The sequence below is a fragment of the Scyliorhinus torazame genome, chromosome 1 (genome assembly GCF_047496885.1).
Source record: "Scyliorhinus torazame isolate Kashiwa2021f chromosome 1, sScyTor2.1, whole genome shotgun sequence".
Classification (NCBI taxonomy): Eukaryota; Metazoa; Chordata; class Chondrichthyes; order Carcharhiniformes; family Scyliorhinidae; genus Scyliorhinus; species Scyliorhinus torazame.
Genome location: NC_092707.1, coordinates 119,095,441 through 119,116,796, shown reverse-complemented (window position 1 = coordinate 119,116,796; position 21,356 = coordinate 119,095,441). Strand labels below are relative to the sequence as shown.

Sequence of the window (21,356 nt, the reverse complement as noted above, 5' to 3'; positions counted from 1 at the left end):
AGGAGAAAAACGAGAACTCCTTACTCCTAGGTCTACTGAATCTCCACGGGTCCACCCCTCCCATCTGCTCCATAAAATCCTTAAGCACCTTGGCTGCTGCCGGCCTCCTGCCAGTCCTGGACTTCGACCTATCCAGCCTTGGTTCCAACACCGTGTTAAAGTCTCCCCCCATTATCAGCTTTCCGGTCTCTAGGTCTGGGATGCGTCCTAGCATTCGCCTCATAAAATTGGCATCGTCCCAATTCGGGGCATACACGTTTACCAACACCACCATCTCTCCCTGTAATTTGCCACTCACCATCACGTATCTGCCCCCGTTATCCGCCACTATAGTCTTTGCCTCGAACATTACCCGCTTCCCCACTAATATAGCCACCCCCCTGTTTTTCGCATCCAGCCCCGAATGGAACACCTGCCCTACCCATCCTTTGCGCATCCTAACCTGATCTATCAGTTTCAGGTGCGTTTCCTGTAACATGACCACATCTGCTTTAAGTTTCTTAAGGTGTGCGAGTACTCGTGCCCTCTTTATCGGCCCGTTAAGCCCCCTCACGTTCCACGTGATCAGCCGAGTTGGGGGGCTTCCCACCCCCCCCCCCCTTGCCGGTTAGCCATCATCTTTTTCCAGCTTCTCGCCCAGTTCCCACGCAGCTGTATTTCTCCCAGACGGTGCCCCCCCGCCCATCCTTTCCCGTACCCACTCCCCCCTTTCCCCAGCAGCAGCAACCCAGTAATTCCCCCCTCCCCCCCCCCCCCCGCTAGACCCCCCGCTAGCGTAATTACTCCCCCCATGTTGCTCCCAGAAGTCAGCAAATTCTGGCTGACCTCGGCTTCCCCCCGTGATCACGGCTCGCTCCGTGCGGCGCCCCCTCCTTCCTGCTTCTCTATTCCCGCCATAATTATCATAGCGCGGGAACCAAGCCCGCGCCTCTCCCTCGGCCCCGCCTCCCATGGCCAACGCCCCATCTCCTCTCCCTCCCCACCTCCCCCCATCACCACCTGTGGGAGAAAGAAAAGTTACCATACCGCAGGATTAATCATACAATCCCTCTTCGCCCCCCCCCACTCGTCCCACCACTTTGTCCAAACGTTCATTTTCGTAGTCCAATCATTCCAATTTTTCTTCTACAATAAAAGTCCACGCTTCATCCGCCGTCTCAAAGTAGTGGTGCCTCCCTTGATATGTGACCCACAGTCTTGCCGGTTGCAGCATTCCAAACTTTATCTTTTTTTTGTGAAGTACCGCTTTGGCCCGATTAAAGCTCGCCCTCCTTCTCGCCACCTCCGCACTCCAATCTTGATAGACGCGGATCACCGCGTTCTCCCATTTACTACACCGAGTTTTCTTCGCCCATCTAAGTACCATTTCTCTATCCTTAAAACGGAGAAATCTCACCACTATGGCTCTGGGAGCTTCTCCTGCTCTCGATCCTCGCACCATAACTCGGTATGCTCCCTCCACCTCCAACGGACCCATCGGGGCCTCCACTCCCATTAACGAGTGCAGCATCGTGCTCACATATGCCCCGACGTCCGCCCCCTCCACACCTTCAGGAAGGCCAAGAATCCTCAAGTTTCTGGTGTGCCTCCTGTATCTCCGACTTCACCACCAGGCCCTGTATCTCGTTTTCATTCTCTGCTGCTTTCGCCTTCACGACCCGAAGCTCCTGCTCCTGGGTCTTTTGTTCCTCTTTCAGCCCTTCAATCGGCTGTAATATCGGGGCCAACAACTCTTTCTTCATTTCCTTTTTTATCTCCTCCACGCAGCGTTTCAAAAACTCTTGTTGTTCAGGACCCCATATGAAACTGCCACCTTCCGACGCCATCTTGGTTTCTGCTTGCCTTCCTTGCCGTTGTTCCAAAGGATCCGCTGCAATCCGGCCACTTTCCTCTCCTTTTTCCATCCGTGTCCAGGGGGAACACCCTTCTGGTTTATCGCACGGTGTTTTCAGCCGTTAAAATTGCCGTTGGGGCTCCTATCAAGAGCCCAAAAGTCCGTTTCACAGGGAGCTGCCGAAACGTGCGACTCAGCTGGTCATCGCCGCACCCGGAAGTTCCAGTGCATGCCAGAGTTGTAAGTGAGAGCATCTGTTACCAGGTGGGGAAAGGTTAGACATTATTCGTAAGTATACGCAAGCATTGGTTTCCAGCTGTGTGAGGAGAAAGAAAATGGAGTCTGTGCCTATGTTCTCTGGGTTTTCTAAATAAACCTGTGTTAAGGAAAGGCTGGCTCTGGATTCCTCCTTTTGCTTAGTGGATGAGCAATGAATTATACCAATAATGGCAGTGAAGGTATGGCAGGAAGAGGAATGGACATGGTTGTGGGGAAAATTATGAGGAAATGAGGAAGATAACAGGGAGGGAGTTTCCAAGGGCTGAATTTTCTCAAAACCTCTCCTCACCAGCACCTCACTTCCTCACTAAACCAACCAATAACTCCCCGAAAAGGAAAGCAGCAAAAAATGACAGAGAGAAAGCAAAAGAAAAGTTGGGAAGAAGGCAAAGAAGGATAAAAGAGGAAGAAGGAGACGAGAACCAACATAAAAAACAGAGGGAGGTATATCCTACAACTTGTGAGCAATTCCCCAGGTGACTGTGGGTGCCCCATATCCCTCAGTATCTTTGGTTAATAAATATCTACCAATCTCAGTTTTAAAATTAACATTTGAACTAGCATCAACTGGTGTTTGCAGAAGAGAGTGGCCAAACCTCTATCACCCTTTGAGGTGAATTAGGAAGAGGGGTTATTTAATCAGTTAGAAGGGTGGGGAGCCCTCCGCCTTCCAATCTCAACCCTGATTAAGTCTGTGGGGGGCGACCCCATGGAAAGCTTTCCTGCCCACTGTCAATTGAGGTCTTTAAGCGAGCAAAAGCTCCCTTGTTTCAATTGATCACCATGCTCTACACATTCATTGCAGAACACATCAGAAGTGAACTTGCCCACTTGAGTCTCAATGATGTGTTGGCGCAGTGGCACAGTCACTGGACTAGTAATCCAGAGACCCAGGGTAATGCTCTCGGACCCAGGTTCAAATCCCACCATGGCTCATGGTGAAATTGGAATTCAATGAATATCTGTAATTAAAAGTCTAATGATGATCACAAAGCCATTGTTGATTGTCATAAAATCCCATCTGGTTCACTAATCGGGAAGGAAATCTGCCGTCCTCACCAGGTCTGCCCTACATGTTATTCCAGAGCCACAGCAAAGTGGTCAACTCATAAAATGCCCTCTGAATTGAGCATCAAGCTGCTCAGTTCAAAGGTAATGAAGGATGGGCAATAAATGTTAGCCCAGCCAGCAATGCCCACATCCTATGAATAAACGCATTTTTAAAAAGTTAAAAGTTTCACACTGCCATCTAAATCCCAGTTCTCAGGAGCAAGTTTTCAACACTGTAGCCACCGCTGTTCACCAGCATTTTAATTATGCCGCATGCTTAGCAGTCCTGACATGAGTGAAGTTTTAGCACAGCAGAAACAAGCAGAGATGAAAACAATTATCTCTGGATCAGCCAAAAATCAGCAGTAAGCAATGAAGCAATGAACACTGGTTTCTTCAATGTGGCCAGCTTGTCTTTCTACTTCAGCAAAAAATTGTAAAGAAACAACAGCATTGTGAATAAGGGAGTGCAGATGTTTCAGGGTCCACATTAAATACTGAAGAGGTAAGTGAAGTTAGGTTCAAGGCAGGATACTGAAAGTTATCAGCATTTGTGGTATGATCATGTTTTTTCATGTCAATCTTTGTAGTTCATGAAAGAAGAGGACTATAAGGGACATCATTGCAGCATATGGCAAAATGTTATTTACGAGAATGAAAAGAAGAACACTTACACCATTTGGATCACCAATTCCACAAATGGCCCCATTCCTGTCCATTACGAAATGAAAGGATACAACACTTTGTTTGACTCACATTATGATAAATATGAATTAGATTATGGGACTATGCACCTTAACGTGGACCCCAATATCTTTGAGCTTCCTGAAGGTAAAGAATTTGCTAGATTCCTACAGATGATCATGAAGATAAGCGATGTTGATGTTGGCAGAAAGTAATTTCCCATTTTGGTCATGTGGTGTGAGAACCAAGCATTTCTACCTGAGATGTCTAGTGATGCTGCTACTGATGTGTGACTGGGACTCCTATAATCCTTTCAGTTTGTGTTATAATTGAGGAAGGTTGAGCAGAATTCATGAATACTCCAATTGTACCGAATGTTACTTTTGAACTTTCCAGTCAGATTTGTTCCTGCTTATTATCTCATTTTTTGATCAGGAGGAATTGAAAAGTAATCTGCTGCATTTTTAAAAAATTACGAAGTAGAAGATCTTGGAGTTCCTCTGGTTGCTTTTAATTCTGACCCAAATTGGTACTTACACTATCAAACTGAGATAGATCAGCAACACTCCATGTTAGCCATTCTTAATTAATATGAAACATTTAAAAGAATCAGTCATAATGCAACTTTCAAAAAGATTAATGACTCTTTGTAAAGGTATTATAAAACAGTTCACATACAAATAGTTCTGGGAAGAGAAAAGGAACACAATTTTTCTTAATTGTGATTCAAAGCAGCATTGTTTATCAGAAATTATACATACATTTTTAATATTTACATATAGAGGTGTGAGATACTTTTTTAAAAACTAGGTTCTTGAATATTTTTACAACTTCAGTAGTTATGTAAATGAAAATAGAGGAATGGAACTGGGAAGATGCGGACATTGTTTTGGATGACGGGTACGATTTAATAGGTGCATTGGTGGCCATCCATGGCCTGGGCTGGGCTGGGGGTGGGGATGAGATGGGTGTCTCAGCGGCCGCTGGTCTGCTATGCCATGTGGTCCTATTCTGGGACAATCCAGCCCCAGCCCACGTACCCCACTGACCACACATAGCTCCCACTGACCGCGGAGGCCTCTGGCCGCGTGGCTGGAGGTTATTGCTAATTGGGAATTGGCAATCAGAGTTAAGTGAGCACTTCACACATCCCAAGTGTATCCCCGTGGGTATGAGTGCCATGTAGCATGTGGGAGTTATTGCCTAGCATCCCAATCAGACCTGGATGCCTGGACACTGTGTCTGAGCACTGCGGGAGGCAACACCGCAGACACTGCAGCCAACATCTGAACACCCAGGGGCTTAGCCCCACACAGGGGACATTTCCACGACCACAGGGTGGGTGCGTGCACTGGGGAGGAGACCAGGGCCCAGTCCAGGTAATGTCATGTGTGGGTGTCTGGGGTACAGGGTCTGGGGTCTGGTGAGCAGGAGCAGCAGCTCTGGCTGGGGTGGGTGAGCAGGAAGTGCCAGATGGCAGGGGATGGGGGGGAATGTTTCGCCCAACATTTCTGTTGGGTATTTTATTGGAAATGTTCTTGGGTGTTGATATGTCACAGTGAATCTGAACAAGTTGTTATGGACACGGGCAAGAGAGAACAAACTCCAGTTCCCTTCCTTCCCTGTCCATAATCAGTGTGTTTTTGAAAAGGACGTAATGTGGTTTTACCCTTGAGTGTGTGGGTCAATTAATCACCAGCAGCAAGCTTTTCATGGGTTTAAATAGAGAGGATTATTTAGTCACCCCACTCTGGAAACCTAACATTACTTCTCTCACTCACCAGTCATACATACGCTCAAGGAAAATACAGTTAACGAGGATAATACATTTTAATAAATTATAAACAAAGGAATAGTTTATAAGTCAAGTGATTGTTCATCTTGATGCAGTACTCGTGAAGAAAGTGTTTCTCTTCCACTCCTGAAGTGCAGTTAGGTGGATTTAATATCCCGAGTCAGGTATTGAAATCATTGCAGGATTCTCTTGAAGAGGTGGATTTCCAGCAGGTCACAAATTTGGTAATCGTTTTTAATCTTTTTACTAGGAGACCAGTTTCTTATACTGGTGGAGTTGAAAAGAAATGGGATTGGAGACATTAAGATGTTAAAATCTCTGTTATTTTCTTTGCTGCTGCTATTGACTCTGCAGTTGTCCTCAGACTGGCTACTTTCTTCCTGATTCTTGGGGAGATGAGATCAATTATCTGTAATTGTTTTTGATCCTATAACCACATGGTCAATTACGTCTATTGTCCAACCAGAATGGTTTGAAGTTAGAAGCCATTTCTACACAATGGGGAATAGATGAAAGGCATTTACACCTACTTACGATGAACCAGTTTCGCTATAGCTCCCTTTGTTAAGTTTCGAGCTCAGAGATAGTGCATCCATGTGGATAAGACGGGAAAGTGGAGTTGAATATTATATCAGATCAGCCATGATATCATTGAATGGTGGAGCAGACTCGACGGGCAAGTGTCTATTTCTGCTCCTACGTCTTATGGTCTTTTTTATTATGTTCACAAACAATAGGAAGTGTGAATTCCACAAATGGTTTTCATCTTGGTATGTCTATTCAAGGAAGGCACCTCATCCCTGGTCATTAAATTAGGACCTTCCTGGAAAGCGGAGATAGTTCTTAGTCCGTGTAGATGTTGCAAAGGTCACCTGACCCTCGGCAGTCACCTTAACAGCTTTTTGAGTGTCAATTTATTTTGAAGAAAGTGCAGTTCCAGAAAATTCTATACTGAATACACTCACATTTAAAGTTATGCCTTTACACCCATGACATGCTTTTACTGGGCATGATGAAGGTAAAGTACTGAGCTGTCAATGAGACTACAGTTATACAGTCTGATACACTCTTTGATTTTCTAATGTAGAGTGTGTCATTTGTCATGCTCATTCTAATAAAAATACTGGGAATGCTAGAAATCTGAATTGAATTTTATTGATCTTCTTGATTTGTTTATAACAGATTTGTCTTGTGAAGGTTTCACTGGTCCTGGAGTAGAACACAGAATTTTGGCCAATCCCATTCAGGATTTAGTTACCACGGATAAGGAAGATCGAACATATCATTTGTTTCAGCATTACAAGGAGAAGTTTAAGAGGGATTATAAGAATGATGATGAGGAGCATGATATGAGAAGAGTCACTTTTAATCACAACGTGAGGTAAAGCTGACCCAGGCATTGTGGAAAATCAGTAGTGCTGATGGCGGTTCTGGACCCCAAGTACAATGAGCTCATTACTTTATTTCTCTGGGACATTTAGTTCACTCCTTCTCAAATTTGATTATATTGATGACCTTTCCTGCTTTGATTGAATTTCTGATTTTAACAAGTAAAATGGATAAAGCAATCACTGCACATTAAACACTAATCGATTGTGAAAACATCCTTTGTGCTGCTTAAAACATGAAAGGCACTTCATAGGCATAAATATTAGTATTATGGGTGGCTCGGTGGCCCAGTGGTTAGCACTGCTGCCTCACGACACCGAGGACCCAGGTTCGATCCCGGCCCTGGGTAACTGTCCATGTGGAGATTGCATATTCTCCCCGTGTCTGCGTGGGTCTCACCCCCACAATTGAAGGATGTGTAGGGCAGGTTGATTGGCTATGCTAAATTGCCCTTAATTGGAAAAATTAATTGGGTACTCTAAAATTAAAAAAACATTTGTATTACAGTACACATACATTCATACAAATAAACATTAGTATCATAGGGCTGGACTCTTCCACCCTGCCCGCTGCAAGACCGCCATGGGCGAGATGCGGAGAATAGAGAAGTCCATTGACCTCTGGCGAGATTCTCCAATCGCTGGCGGATGCGGCTGGAGAATCCCACCCATAGTGTACATATATCCATGTACATAAACATTAGTATTATAGTACACTAGCCATGACCCCTCCTCGGCCAGCCACGCGCCCACAACCTGCTCCCCATTCACAGGCTCTCCCCCTCCCCCCTCCGTTCTAAGCGCGGGAAACAATCCTCGCTTACCCGCCCCGGCCTCGCACCCCCCCCCCCAGTCTTCGGCGCGGGAATAAGGCCCGCGCTCTCCACCTACCAGGCCCCGGCACCAACCAAAACAGTGCCCAACCCGCCCCATCCACCCTCCCCAACTCGAAAGAGAAAAACACAGAGAAGAAGAAACCCAAAACAATGCAAAGGCCCCCCCCCCCCGAACCAAAAATAGGCATAACATATCCACACCAGTCCCCAATCGCCTATCCCGACCCTCAGTCTGTGTCCAGCTTCTCGGCCTGAACAAAGGCCCACGCCTCCTCCGGAGACTCAAAATAATGGTGCCGGTCCTTGTAGGTAACCCGCAGTCGCGCCGGCTGCAACATGCCAAACTTCACCCCCTTCCTGTGCAGCACCGCCTTCGCTCGATTGTACCCGGCCCTCCTCTTCGCCACCTCCGCACTCCAGTCCTGATATATCCGAACCTCCGTGTTCTCCCACCTGCTGGTCCTCTCCTTCTTGGCCCACCTGAGCACACACTCCCGATCGACGAACCGATGGAACCGCAGCAGCACCGCCCGCGGAGGCTCCTTAGCCTTGGGCCTCTTCGCCAAAACTCTATGGGCCCCTTCCAGCTCCAGGGACCCCTGGATGGACCCCGCTCCCATCAGCGAGTTCAACATGGTGACCACATAGGCCCCCACGTCCAGCCCCTCCGGGAGGCCCAGAATCCGCAGATTCTTCCGTCTCGACCGATTCTCCAACTCCTCGAACCGCTCCTGCCATTTCTTGTGCAGCGCCTCGTGCGCCTCCACCTTTACCGCCAGGCCTAAGATCTCGTCCTAATTGTCAGAGATCTTTTGTCGAGCCTCTCGGATCGCCACCCCCTGGGCCGTCTGTGTCTCCAGCAGCTTATCAATAGAAGCCTTCATCGGCTCTAGCAGGTCCGTTTTAATCTCTCTGAGGCAGCGCTGGATACCCTCCTGTTGCTCCTCCGCCCACTGCCTCCACACTGCCTGGTCTCCGCCCGCCGCCATTTTGTCCTTCTTCCCTCCCTTCTTCTGGTCCACCACCACCTTTTCTGTCGCCCCGCTCCTAGTTAAAGCCATATACTGACAGGGAGCTATTATTAACTCCTTCCCACACCGGGAAACGTCGAAAAAGTGCCCTTGGGGGCCCTGAAAAGAGCCCAAAAGTCCGTTTTTGCGGGAGCCGCCGAATGTGCGACTTAGCTACGCATAGCCACAACCGGAAGTAGTATTATAGTACACATAATTGTGGTGTTGGGTGCTCTGGTGCACAGATGAGCCAACACAGTTGTATGTGGTACAACTCTATTTTATTATAACTCTTATAATACAGTTCGTTCTGGATACTCTGCACGTGCTGTCTCCCTAAGTGTGTTTGGCAACAGATGTGTCCTGGTTCTCCTCTGCAGCTAATACTGACCACCGGGGGTCGTGTCTGTGCTTTTATATCTTTCTGTCATTGGTTGTGGTGTTGTGTGTTCTGATTTGTCTGTTGGTGTGTCTATCATGATGTGTGTGTTTGAATATCATGACATCCCCCCTTTTTACAAAGATATGTGCCTACGTGGTTATAAATATAATTGTGTCGTGAGTGCATCGAAGAGTGTGTGTGTGTGTTATGTACAGCGTGTGTATATGACGTAACTATTTACATGGGGCGATGTCGGGTGCGTCACACTAACAAGGTTGTACCATAACAAAACTTGGATGCGAGAGAAAAAAAAAAAAAACTTGAACATTGGTCTGGTCAGACGATATCTGGAACAATAAACAACAACAGGTTATAATACAGAAGTATTTGACTTTTTGAACGTATGAAGAGCGTTACAAGTCCAGTCTAATGGGTGACCGCCTCAAGAATGGGCTGGTCCTCAAGCCGGTTCAGCTGTGGAGATTTGGTTCTGGTGGCGATGGAAGGGGCATGATCCGTGGCATCTCCACGAAGTCATCCTTGGGAACCAGTGGAGGATCTGGCGTGTGCGTACGGTTCAGTTGCGAGCGTGGAAGGCGGCGCAAAGCTCGCTGATTGCGCCTACGCACCAATCCATCCGCCCTGCATGCCAGGAACAAGGTGGAGTCTTTTTCTTTTTATGTTTGTGGTGGACGGCATCTTGTAGCCGATGGGTCGTTGCCATCGAAGTAGCACCATCACTAATATCATGCAAGGCGATGACTGTGCCAGATGTGGAAGTTGGCCGAGACCGTGTACGCTGGTTCCGGCCACCTGCTGTGCCGGAAGGGCGACTCCGCAGAGAAACGTCGAAGCATGTCGCCTTGGAGAGAGAATTGTTGCTCGCATCAACGTCTGGCGATGGCGCGAATTGGTGTGTCCATCTTGGACCGCCGGTGCTGGTTGCCACTGCCGACCCAGTGGGACTGCCACGCGATCCATTCCCTGTCGCCGTGGCATCCGCCGTCACCCTGAGCGTGCCATCACCGAGGCCGCGACACCGCCCGTCCGGAGCAAGGTCTGGCGTGCGCGAATCAGAGTCGGCGCTTGGCTGCTCCCCATCTGGAGTCCGGTCTGCCTTCCGTCGATGCCCCCCGTCCGGAGTCCCAACAGGTTCACTGGAGGCAGCCGAGATTCCCTGAAGCTGCACTTCTGGAGTCGGAACATGCAGGAATGCACCAACCAGTGGAGAGGGTCGAGCCATCGAGGGTGGAAGCGGTGCGCTGCCACCGCAGTCGTCAGTGGTCCCACCGTGATCGTCGAGTGCCTCGGTACGCACTAGGCGAGGTCTGTCACCTTGCACCTTTTGCATGGGAAGTGGGATGCTGTCGTCACTCTTCTCACATCCCATGGATAGATCCTCATTAGCAGCTTGCTGTTCACTAGGGTTGGGTAAATTGTCAGAGTTTTCATCTGGTGGTGCACACCATGTCGGTGGACTGTCATTGTCTTGCCGTTGTCCTTCATTTGGGCTTTTCTTCTTTGGAATTTTAAATCTTCCCCCAGACATTGCAGAACCTTGTTTATTACCCCCAAATTCTCCCATAGGTATGGTCTCGAATATAGGATCCAATGTTTCTATCGACATTGTACTATTTTCCAAAGAACATTCCGTTTCACTTTTCTTCTCAGGTGCCTCATGTGTATCTTTGTCTAATGTACATGCCTTCATGGTCTCTGGGTCTGATTTTGCTGGGACTGGCATGGTCACAGTCTCTCTTTTACTGTTCTCAATTGCCCACCTTATACTCCCCATACATAACTGCTTAATCACTGGGGTTAGTGTGGTACAATGGATAATCGGGTCGACCTTATCTGCATCTTCACCATTAGTGGAAAGCACACTTGGTTCACTTGACACTGCTGTGGGTTTTAAATTCGTTATCTGGCTACTCGATGTCGGTGTCCTCAGGATTCTTGCTCCAATGTTCTGCTCAATAATCAGTGGAGCGTGTATAGGTTCAATGCAATTAATGTTCCCCTCAAGGTTTGAAGAGTCATTACTGACTAACTGCTGGTCTCCGAAGTTGGAATTTTGCGGTGTTGTGTTGAAGGGAGACATTTGTCCCTGCTGTAGATATGATTCAGGTTGTGTTATTTCCATTACCTGAGGATCAATGTCTTGTCCATTTTTTCGATCCGTACTAAAACACTGGCAATTCTCAGTCTGCTCCTTGCAAGTTAAACATTCAATTAATTTCGTTAGCAAATCCTCAGCATCCTTCTGTGGCCGTGCAGCATTATTAATCTCTGTTCGGCTATAATGATCCTGAAGGTCAGCGCATAAACCTTTTTTCTTCGGGCTTGGACGAGGCGATTCCTTTGGCTTGTCTTCAGTTGGGCTTGAACAGTCTTCAGCGCTGTGCCCTTCATTGTAGCATGAGAGACCGTCATGTTCATGCTGCTGTGTAGTGGAGCATGGTAGGCTGTTATAGCCTTCTTGCTGTTCACGTGAGCATGGCAGACTTGCATCGTCTGCCGCTGGTTGGTCAGGAGAGGTTGCTAGACCCTCATGGTCTTGTTCCTGCAAGGACTGCGCTCTGGAGTCTTGCGTTCCTTCCATCGTGGAGTCCGTCCACGAGCTCTCTGTGGAGGCTTGTGACACTGGAGTCACTTCTTGTTCGTGCAAGGACTGCGCTCTGGAGTCTTGCGTTGCTTCTATCGTGGAGGCTGTCCACGAGCTCTCTGTGGAGGCTTGTGACACTGGAGTCACTTCTTGTTCGTGCAAGGACTGCGCTCTGGAGTCTTGCGTTGCTTCTATCGTGGAGGCTGTCCACGAGCTCTCTGTGGAGGCTTGTGACACTGGAGTCACTTCTTGTTCGTGCAAGGACTGCGCTCTGGAGTCTTGCATTTCTGCAATTGTGGAGTCTGTCCACGAGCTTGCTGTGGAAGCTTGTGACACTGGAGTCACTTCTGGTTCATGCGAGGACTGCACTCTGGAGTCTTGCATGTCTTCTTTCATAGAGTCGGGAACGTTGAGCGGGACGTGGACCACGCTCTGTGTGGCAGCAGGGCACTCTCCGTGTGCTTGCACCGCTCCCTGTCTGTTAATGTCAGGCTGCAGCATCATCCGGTACTGATAAGTTGGAACGTCATATCTGCTGGATTGAAGATCCTCAAATCCGAAAAATGAATCCGCATCTGCGTCGGATTCAATGTGGGGGCCGCCAATGTGCAACACGAAAGGTTCGTCCGAGTCATAGTCATATAGGACCACGGAGCTATCATTGGGCTCGCGAGGTCCGGAAACACTGTAAAGATCGTCATCGAAGTATTCAAGGTCGGAATCATCGGCTTGTGCGTAGGTAACTGCTTGTCGGAGGGTTCTTCGGAGGTCAAATTCATCTCCTGGGTCAATTTGCGGCACTGTGCTGTCATTCCAGGTGAGGGAAGGTTGTTTTACAGCTTTAACAGATTTTTGTTTTTTTGATTTGGGACGTTTCCCTTTTAAATTGGATTTGGGACATTTCTCTTTTAAATTGGTGCAGTCTGGGGCCTCTGACATCCTGACGCTCGGTATGTAGCACGTAGGAAGCGACTGCGCATGCTCAGATCGCTGTTCCTTTACCGATGGCCGTTTTCTTGACTGCGCATGCGCAGCATCTCGCGCATGCGCAAACGAAACTTCCGGTTCTGCGCACTTCTCGCGCAACTGTGCTAGCGTTATACCTTTAGCAAGATGGCCGCCGACCTCGACCCAGCCTTCTCTCAGGCCCGGGATTTCGGCCTCTGGGAATTCGGGCTCCGGGATCCCAGCCACGAGGTGAGTACTGCAGCTTTTCTTACCTTTATGTGCCGATTGGATTGCGTTTTCTTCACAGTACTTGGAGAATTTGCCCAGGACTGCCTGGTAATCGTACCTTTGCTGCCTCCTGAAGAACCTGAACCTTCTGAATATTTCTCTTGCCCTTGCACCGGCGATGGTGAGGAGAAATTCAATTTTTTCCCTATCATCCAGGTCTTTGAGTTCAGCTGCCACCAGGAACAATTCGAACATTTGCCGGAATCGCCGCCAGTTTTCGCGGAGGTCGCCGTGGCACTGGAGCGGCTGCGGAACCGGGAGCTCGTACATCATGCCTGGGCACTGCTGGTTGTCTGTGTGCACGGAGGTATGCCGGCAGGTATCGATCCACTCCTGTACCATGTGGTGTTGGGTGCTCTGGTGCACAGATGAGCCAACACAGTTGTATGTGGTACAACTCTATTTTATTATAACTCTGATAATACAGTTCGTTCTGGATACTCTGCACGTGCTGTCTCCCTAAGTGTGTTTGGCAACAGATGTGTCCTGGTTCTCCTCTGCAGCTAATACTGACCACCGGGGGTCGTGTCTGTGCTTTTATATCTTTCTGTCATTGGTTGTGGTGTTGTGTGTTCTGATTTGTCTGTTGGTGTGTCTATCATGATGTGTGTGTTTGAATATCATGACAATAATCACATACATAAGCATTAGACTTATAGTGTACATATATTCATATACATAAACATTAGCATTATAGAACACATATATTCATATACATAAACACTAGAATTATAGTGAACATATATTCATATACATCAACATCAGTATTATAGTGTATGGATATTTGCATACATATATATTAGTATATTATCCATCTTGATTGCCTCTTGGCATCAGCTCTGAAGAAGAAATATTGCATTCAACAGAGTTAAGAGGGTAAGTGGGCGGCACGGTAGCACAGTGGTTAGCCCTGTTGCTTCACAGCTCCAGGGTCCCAGGTTCGATTCCCGGCTTGGGTCACTGTCTGTGTGGAGTCTGCACTTTCTCCCCATGTGTGTGTGGGTTTGCTCCGGTCTCCTCCCACAAGTCCCGAAAGATGTGGAGGTTAGGTGGATTGGCCATGCTAAATTGCCCTTAGTGTCCAAAAAGGTTATGTGGGGATACTGGGTTACGTGGATAGGGTGGGGGTGTTCTTTCCAAGGGTCAGTGCAAACTCGAAGGACAGAATAGCCTCCTTCTGCACTTTAAATTCTATGATTCGATGATGATAAGAAAATGATCCCAACAACCTCCTGAGGAACAGTTTTTCTGGATTCCAACCCCACTCCACTCTCGTACACAAAAATCTAGGCTGACATTCCAGTTCCGTTTAGAGTCATAGAGTTTTGCAGCACAGAAAGAGGCCCTTTGGCCCATTGTGTCTGTGCGGCCATCAAGCACTTATCTATTCTAATCCCATTTTCCAGCACTTGGTCCGTAGCCTTGTAGGCTATAGCGTTTCAAGTGCTCATCTGACCGCTTCTTAAATGTTGTGAGGGTTTCTGCCTCCACCACCTTTTCAGACAGTGAGTTCCAGATTCAAAACACCCTCTGGGTGAAAAGGTTTTTCCCCAAATCTTCTCTAAACTTCCTTCCCCCTATCTTAAATCTGTGAATTAAATCTACCCTCCCTGGTTATTGACACCTCATAATTTCGTACACCTTAATCTGGTCGCCCCTCAGTGTTCTCTGCTGTAAGGGAAGCAACATCAGCATAGCCGGACACTGAGGGAATATTGGACTGTCAAAGGTGCCAACCCATTGGGCGTTAAACCCTCTCTGGTGGGTGTAAAAGATTCCACGGCATTATTTAGAACTGTAAGGATATGTATATTGACTGGGATGTAAAGAGTTAACAAGTTAAACCATTAATAACACCACCTGTAGATAAAGTCAGCTATGTTTTAACATCCATTTATAACCTTCCCTTTTTGCCTCAATCAAGTCATGGCGATAATGTGTGGTCATCGATTCCGTAAGGTAACAATTTTATTCATCTGTTTTGAAGGTATATCCATTCAATGAATCGGGCAAATCTAACCTATAAAATGGAAGTTAATCATCTCGCTGACCGAACTGTGGATGAGACTGCAGCTATGAGAGGGAGGCTGAAGAGAACCTCACTAAATAATGGGCAGCCTTATCCTGTTGAGCGTTACGTCTCAGTTGTTGCCCCTCTTAGTGTGGACTGGAGGTTGTACGGTATGTAGTTCTGTTCAATGGGAGGGAAAAGCTAATAATCTGGTTGAGGAACGTATAAAACATGATGATTGACTTGAACTATCCAGTCTGCACCCCCCAGCCCCCACCATCCACTGCACCCGCCCCCCCCCCCCCCCCCCCCCCACAACCTCCATCAACCCCTATCAGGAGAACTAGATTTAGTGACTTATTTGTAGACCTTGAAACAAAAGATTTCAGCTTTCCATTATCCCATAGGTAAAATCCGAGCATAGGAACAGGAGTAGACCAGTCAGCCCCTCGAGCCTGTCCTGGCATTCAATGAGATCATGGCTGATCTGTGGCCTAACTCCATATACTTGCCTTTGGCCCATATCCCCTGATTAACAATAATCTATCTATCTCAGATTTAAAATTAACAATTGATCTAGCTTCAACATGCAGTTTGTGGGAGAGAATTCCAAAACTCTGCCACCTTATTAGTGAAGAGGTTCTTCCCAACATCTCTCCTGAATGGACTAGCCTTAATTTATAGACTATGCCCCCTAGTTTTAGAATCTCCAACCAGTGGAAATAGTTTATCTTTATCTACCCCGTCTTTCCCAGTTAATATCTTGAATACTTTGATCAGATCACCCCATAACCTTGTAAGTTCTGGTGAAAACAGGTCTGATTTGACTAATTTCTCTTTGTAACTCAACCCCTGCAATCCAGGTACAATTTTTGTAAAGCAACGTTGCACTCCCTCCAAGGCCAAAATATGTTTCCTAAGGTGTGGTGCCCACAATGGCTCATAGTACTCCAAATGGGGTCTAACCAAGGTTTTGTATAACCCGTGTCTTTATATTCCAGTCCTCTAGATATAAAGGTGAGCATTCCATTAGCCTTTTTGATTATTTTCTGCACTTGTTCCTGGCATTTTAAGGACCTATGCACCTGAACCCTCAAGTCTCTTTGGACATACACTGTACCTAATCTCTTTCCATTTTGCAAGTACGCTGCTCTATCCTTTCTTGGTCCAAAATGGATAACCTCACACTTGCTGACGTTAAGTCAGCCACAATTTTGCCCATTTGCCTGTTCTGTCAATATCTCCTTTCAATTTTATGCCATTATCTAGGCTGCCTACAATGCCACCTAACTTTGTATCATCCACAAATTTGGATACATGACTTTCTATGCCATCATCCAAGTCATTAATGAGTAGTATGAAGATTTGAGGCCCCAGCACAGTTCCCTGTGGTCACCTCCTGCCAATGAGAGTAATTACCCATTATGGCCACCCTCTGTCGCCCACCATTCAAGCAATTTCCCAACCATGGGCGGGATTCTTCGTGAGCTGACGATGAAATCGGGAAATGCGATTTGGCGGAGAATAGCTTCAGATGCCAAAATCGCGGCAGGTGCCAATTTCACGCCAAATCACGATTCTCCATCAACTCGAAAATGGCGTCAATGCATTTCACTCCACGGGTACAGTAGGCACCGTTTGCATATCATTAGCGGGCCCGACCCAGTATTCTCAGGGCCCCCGCGATTCTCCACCTCCGGTGGGCCGAGTTCCAGATGGCGAGGTTCACTTGTGCTTTTAAAAATCGTGAAGCCAGCGTGGTGGCTGCTGAGGGAGAGAGAGGGGAACGGGAAGTGTCCAACGTCGCCATAGTTTGCTGACAGTTGTGCCGCTGGCTGGGGGGGCATTTGCCAGGACTGGGAGGAATAGTGGGGGGATAGGAGGTGGGCTGTGGAGGCAGAGTGGACAGACACCTAACAACATTGCCGCAGCTGGCAAGGCAGCCATGCAGCTGCACACACCGCTAACAGCCCGCTTTGAACCTAGTGCCATGGGTATTATAGGTGTCCCCCCAGGGCAACACCCCTGGGTGCCCTCTGGCCACAGCTGACCCATCAGCTGTATGGGCGCGCGCTAGCACAACCAGTGCCATTTTTTGGCTGGAATAAGTGTGTGTAGCGAGTATATCGTGTATGTGCGGCTGCAGCTTGTCAGCCTCCCGAGTGTCGATCACCGACCTAGCGTATCCTGCAACATTTTTCATTGGAATCGAGTGTGTTCCACATGGCACCGATGCTAGCCCCTACCGGTAGCGGAATCGGTCCAATGCAGCGCTGGTTTTACTGTCATAAAAGTCCACGGATTCTCCGTTGATGTCAACACTTAGGACGGGATTCTCCATTCCCCGCGTCAATTTTAGAATTGACGATCGGACGAAGAATCTCTTCTGACGCCGAGATTGGGGACGGCGCCTGTTTGACGCAGGTTTTCTATCCTCCACCCCTCCGAAATGGTGTCATTGTATTGCGTTGCATGCAGCACGCCATTGGAGCGCCTTAGCGCATCACCTCAATGCTGTGCCCCGATGGGCCGAGTTCCTGACCGCGCTGTTGATGTGTGGTCTGAGCCTTCGGGAACCCAGCATGGGGGCTGCGGACTGCGTCCAGAGCTACCACCACAGTCGGGCAGGAGCCACGCTGCTGGCCTGGGAGGCATCCGCAAGGGCTGGGGGAACTGGTGGAGGGTGGCCGGGGGGGGGGGGCACTATCTGGCAGGTCAGGTCCGTGCACGGCTGGCGCCATGTTTTACGGGGCGACGGCTGCAGGTCGCCACCGTGCGCATGTGCGGCCACGGAACCGGCCATTCTCCAGCCGTTTATATTGTGAGAGCTGGGAGTTTTACTCAGCGTGGCTGCTAGCCCCTCACCGGTCACAGGATCGGTGAGGGGTCGACGCCATTTTGTTTGTAAAACGCCTCAGTTCTTCCGCAGTCTGAAAAACGGTGAATCCAAACGGTGATCCCAGAGTAAGGAAAGGAGCTAAAGGTCACCTTTCCATCCACGTAATATTGAGCTATTATGTATCCACCTTGCTTGATCTAAAATGAATTTCTATGTTGTACAATTTTAAAATTAATCTATTTAAACTAGCCTGTTACGGAAAAGCAATTCATTCACATTGATAATTTCTGCAATTCCAATAAATATCTTTTGGTGGTGCTGTGGGCTGTTATTAGTCACTGAGAGAAATTAAATTTATAAAATAATGCCCACATGCCCGCCCAAAAACCACTCGCCCCCATTGAAATAATTTTGAACTGTGGTCACTGTTACATTGGCAAATGCAATAATCAATGTGCATACAGCAAAATTCTATAAATAACAATGAGGTGAATGAAGAGTTAATCAATCAGTTTGGGGATGAACATTGGCTAGGATACCTTCCTTTTTCAATATGTATCATAGAATTGCATTATCCTTTTGATGCTCGATAAATAATTCCAGCAGCGAGATTGGATGACAATTGAAGGCTTTGTTGGACTCGATGTTTCCCCTAGCAGCGCAGGTACAGAATGCAGCTGCTAGGGAGACACAGGCTCTTATACTCCGTCTTACTGGGCGGAACCAGCAGGCAGGCTTCACCAATGATATTGCTGTCTCAGGTACCTCCCACACCAATGGTCTTACAGCATCAACCTGGGTACCGTAATACCCCTAATACCGACTACCACACCTTTCCTAGTAAATTGGTGTCACTGGCTAAGTTAGCATTTACTGTCCATCCCTAATTGCCCTTGAGAAGTTGGTGATGAGCCGCTGTCCTTAACTGCTGCAGTCCATGTGGTAGGGTACACCCACAGTGCTTTTACATTCACCATAGCAAATGACCAAGGCCTTAGCTTCATGACGCCTTCAAAAACCAGCATCTCTGACAATACAAGCGCTGCACTGACATGCCAGTCTGAGAATTTACTGTAACAACCAGCAGCTTCCCAACTTCCACCACTACTCCCTGCAGAATTTACTCACTTTTCTAAATGCTGGCAAATACAGAGCCTCCCCAAACCCAGGAAGAGCTAGTAAAAGGTAATAAATGACTAACCTGCAAGTTAAATGACAGCAAGCATAGTTGTGAGGTGCGTGTGGGGTTAAGTGGGAGGGTCCTTTATGCTGCCCATTCTCCATACTTCTGATAAACACACATAATGCCCTCCACAACACGGTAAGCGTGAACATTAGCACCCATAGCTCTTGAACTACCAGCATTACAGAACCAAATCTCACAGCCTTTATGTCCATTTCAGACCACCTATATTATTTGACGAACAGCCATACATGGAGACAGTGGGGAGGGGTTGAATGTCTCTCCTCATTTCCCTTTCTTTGTTTCCCCACAAAAGGCTTTATTTGTTTGAAAAGGATACTTTGCAATTCAGTGAGTATCTCACCAAACAGACAGGTTTTCTTGACTTTAAAGAGGTGAGCTTTATTATACATAAACCGATCTAAATAAAATAATAAAAATATGGTTCGACTTTCACAAATTTGAACCAGAAATTTATGCTCCATCCCCAGGCAGGTTTGGAGGCGGGGTGGGGGAGAGGGGACAGGACCTTGCATGGACAGGATTCCATCTGGGAACAGACCTGCCCCAATTTCACAGTGAGGCAGACGCCCCTCGGTTGGGAAGCCCACCCATGTCCCTATTAAGGTTCTTAAATGGCCACGTATTGGCCACTTAAGGGTTTTTTTGTGCCAATCTCAATTTTTAGGTTGTCAGGAACTGGTTGGATCAGGGTACTGAATAGATGAAGTTAGCAATCTTTTTTATACGTGGGAGGTGGGTGAGGGGGCACAACCCAAAGGCCACTTGAGATTTCGGGTGCCATGCCCTCAGGGATCTTGGAGATCTGGGTCCCTTCATGCGGTCTCAGAATTTAGGGTGCGATTTAATTTTAAAAAGACGGAGTCTGTTCTGGGCTGGATTAGTGGGGTCATTCCCAGCACTGCTCCGCTATCTGTTTCGTTTCCGAGCCCTGGGGGAGAACGGCCCGGAGGCTGCATTTTAACTTCATTTCCTACACTGAGGAGCTCTGCTCGCCAATGCAAAATGTCACCCTGATCTCTCGAGCTCCCAACGCGACCCCCGGATCCCCTTAATGCCCCAACTCACCTGTTGGGGGGTCCTGGAGCCCCCCCCCCCCCCACACCCCACCACATACTGGCAGGGCAAACCGAGCCCGATCCCCTGGAAGTGTCAGGCTGACACTCGGCTGGCACTATCAGGGTGTCCAGTGCCACTCCCAGGGTGCCCAGGTGACACCAGCAGTGCCAGGGTGCCAATCTGGCCAGAGGCCGACTACCCGAAGGCCTCCGATCACTTGGGGGACCGCCTCCCCCTCCCCAACCCCCCCAAGTGCCATTCCGCCTAGTGTCCGTTTGTGGGGACCAGTGCAAAAGGCACCCGGCTGGGGTCTCATTGGCGAGGCCGATAAATGCCGGGTACCGGTTAGATCCAGTGGTAGCAAAGCTAATTGAGCTGTTAAACTCTTTTAACTATGCAAGTCTGAGTCCCGCCAATTGTGGGTGGAATTCAGAGCGAGATCACGCTAAATCTCGTGAGATGTAATGACTGTCTGGAATCCATGAAGAGGCCTCTCCCAGGATCTACCGGCCGCGCCCTATCCCGATTCCGGCGGACTCTGGCCTAGGTTGCAGTACCTCTTCTGGCCACTGGTGAATTAAAAATCGTTATTTGCCATAAGCATATCTTCATGACAGATCCTAATTTTGACCATTTATCTGTCTCAGGAGCAGTGACCCCTGTCAAAGATCAAGCTGTGTGTGGGTCGTGCTGGAGTTTTGCTGCAACTGGTGTTTTGGAAGGAGCACTCTATCTCAAGGTGAATTGTGTATTTAGGAAATGAACAGCAATGCAGCTTGTTGAATATGTAATGGATGAACTTTCCAACCGCACAGTGGTACTGAACATTAATGCAATGACATTCAGTCGAGCAAAGCAACGATAACATCAGGTACAAGCCATGGTTTGCTCAATTCCTGACCTGAGTAAAGTCAGGCAGGAAACACAAATTGGCCAATGAGGTGCCTCTGAATGTGTGCACAGTCAAATGAGTGTGAATATCCACTCCTGGGCAACTCAAATCACCTCCTATTTTCAGGTATGAGTGGAATTAGTAACACACAGAATTGGCTATATGTCTGCTCCCATCCCCCAGGCATCAGGGCAGATGAGTGAAAAATGCAGAGGTAAGACCTACTCAGAACAAGCTTTAAAAAAATTTACT

The 21,356-nt window shown here is 47.9% G+C and overlaps 1 protein-coding gene across 1 annotated transcript in view; it reads left to right on the top strand.

Moving 5' to 3' along the window:
• LOC140411424 (digestive cysteine proteinase 2) overlaps positions 1–21,356 on the top strand; it is an 86,327-nt gene that overhangs the window by 33,641 nt on the left and 31,330 nt on the right. The window contains exons 5-8 of the mRNA XM_072500534.1: positions 3,754–3,994; positions 6,825–7,023; positions 15,087–15,280; positions 20,860–20,951. Of these exons, the coding sequence (XP_072356635.1) occupies positions 3,754–3,994; positions 6,825–7,023; positions 15,087–15,280; positions 20,860–20,951 (726 nt within the window). The remainder of the gene's footprint in view (positions 1–3,753; positions 3,995–6,824; positions 7,024–15,086; positions 15,281–20,859; positions 20,952–21,356) is intronic.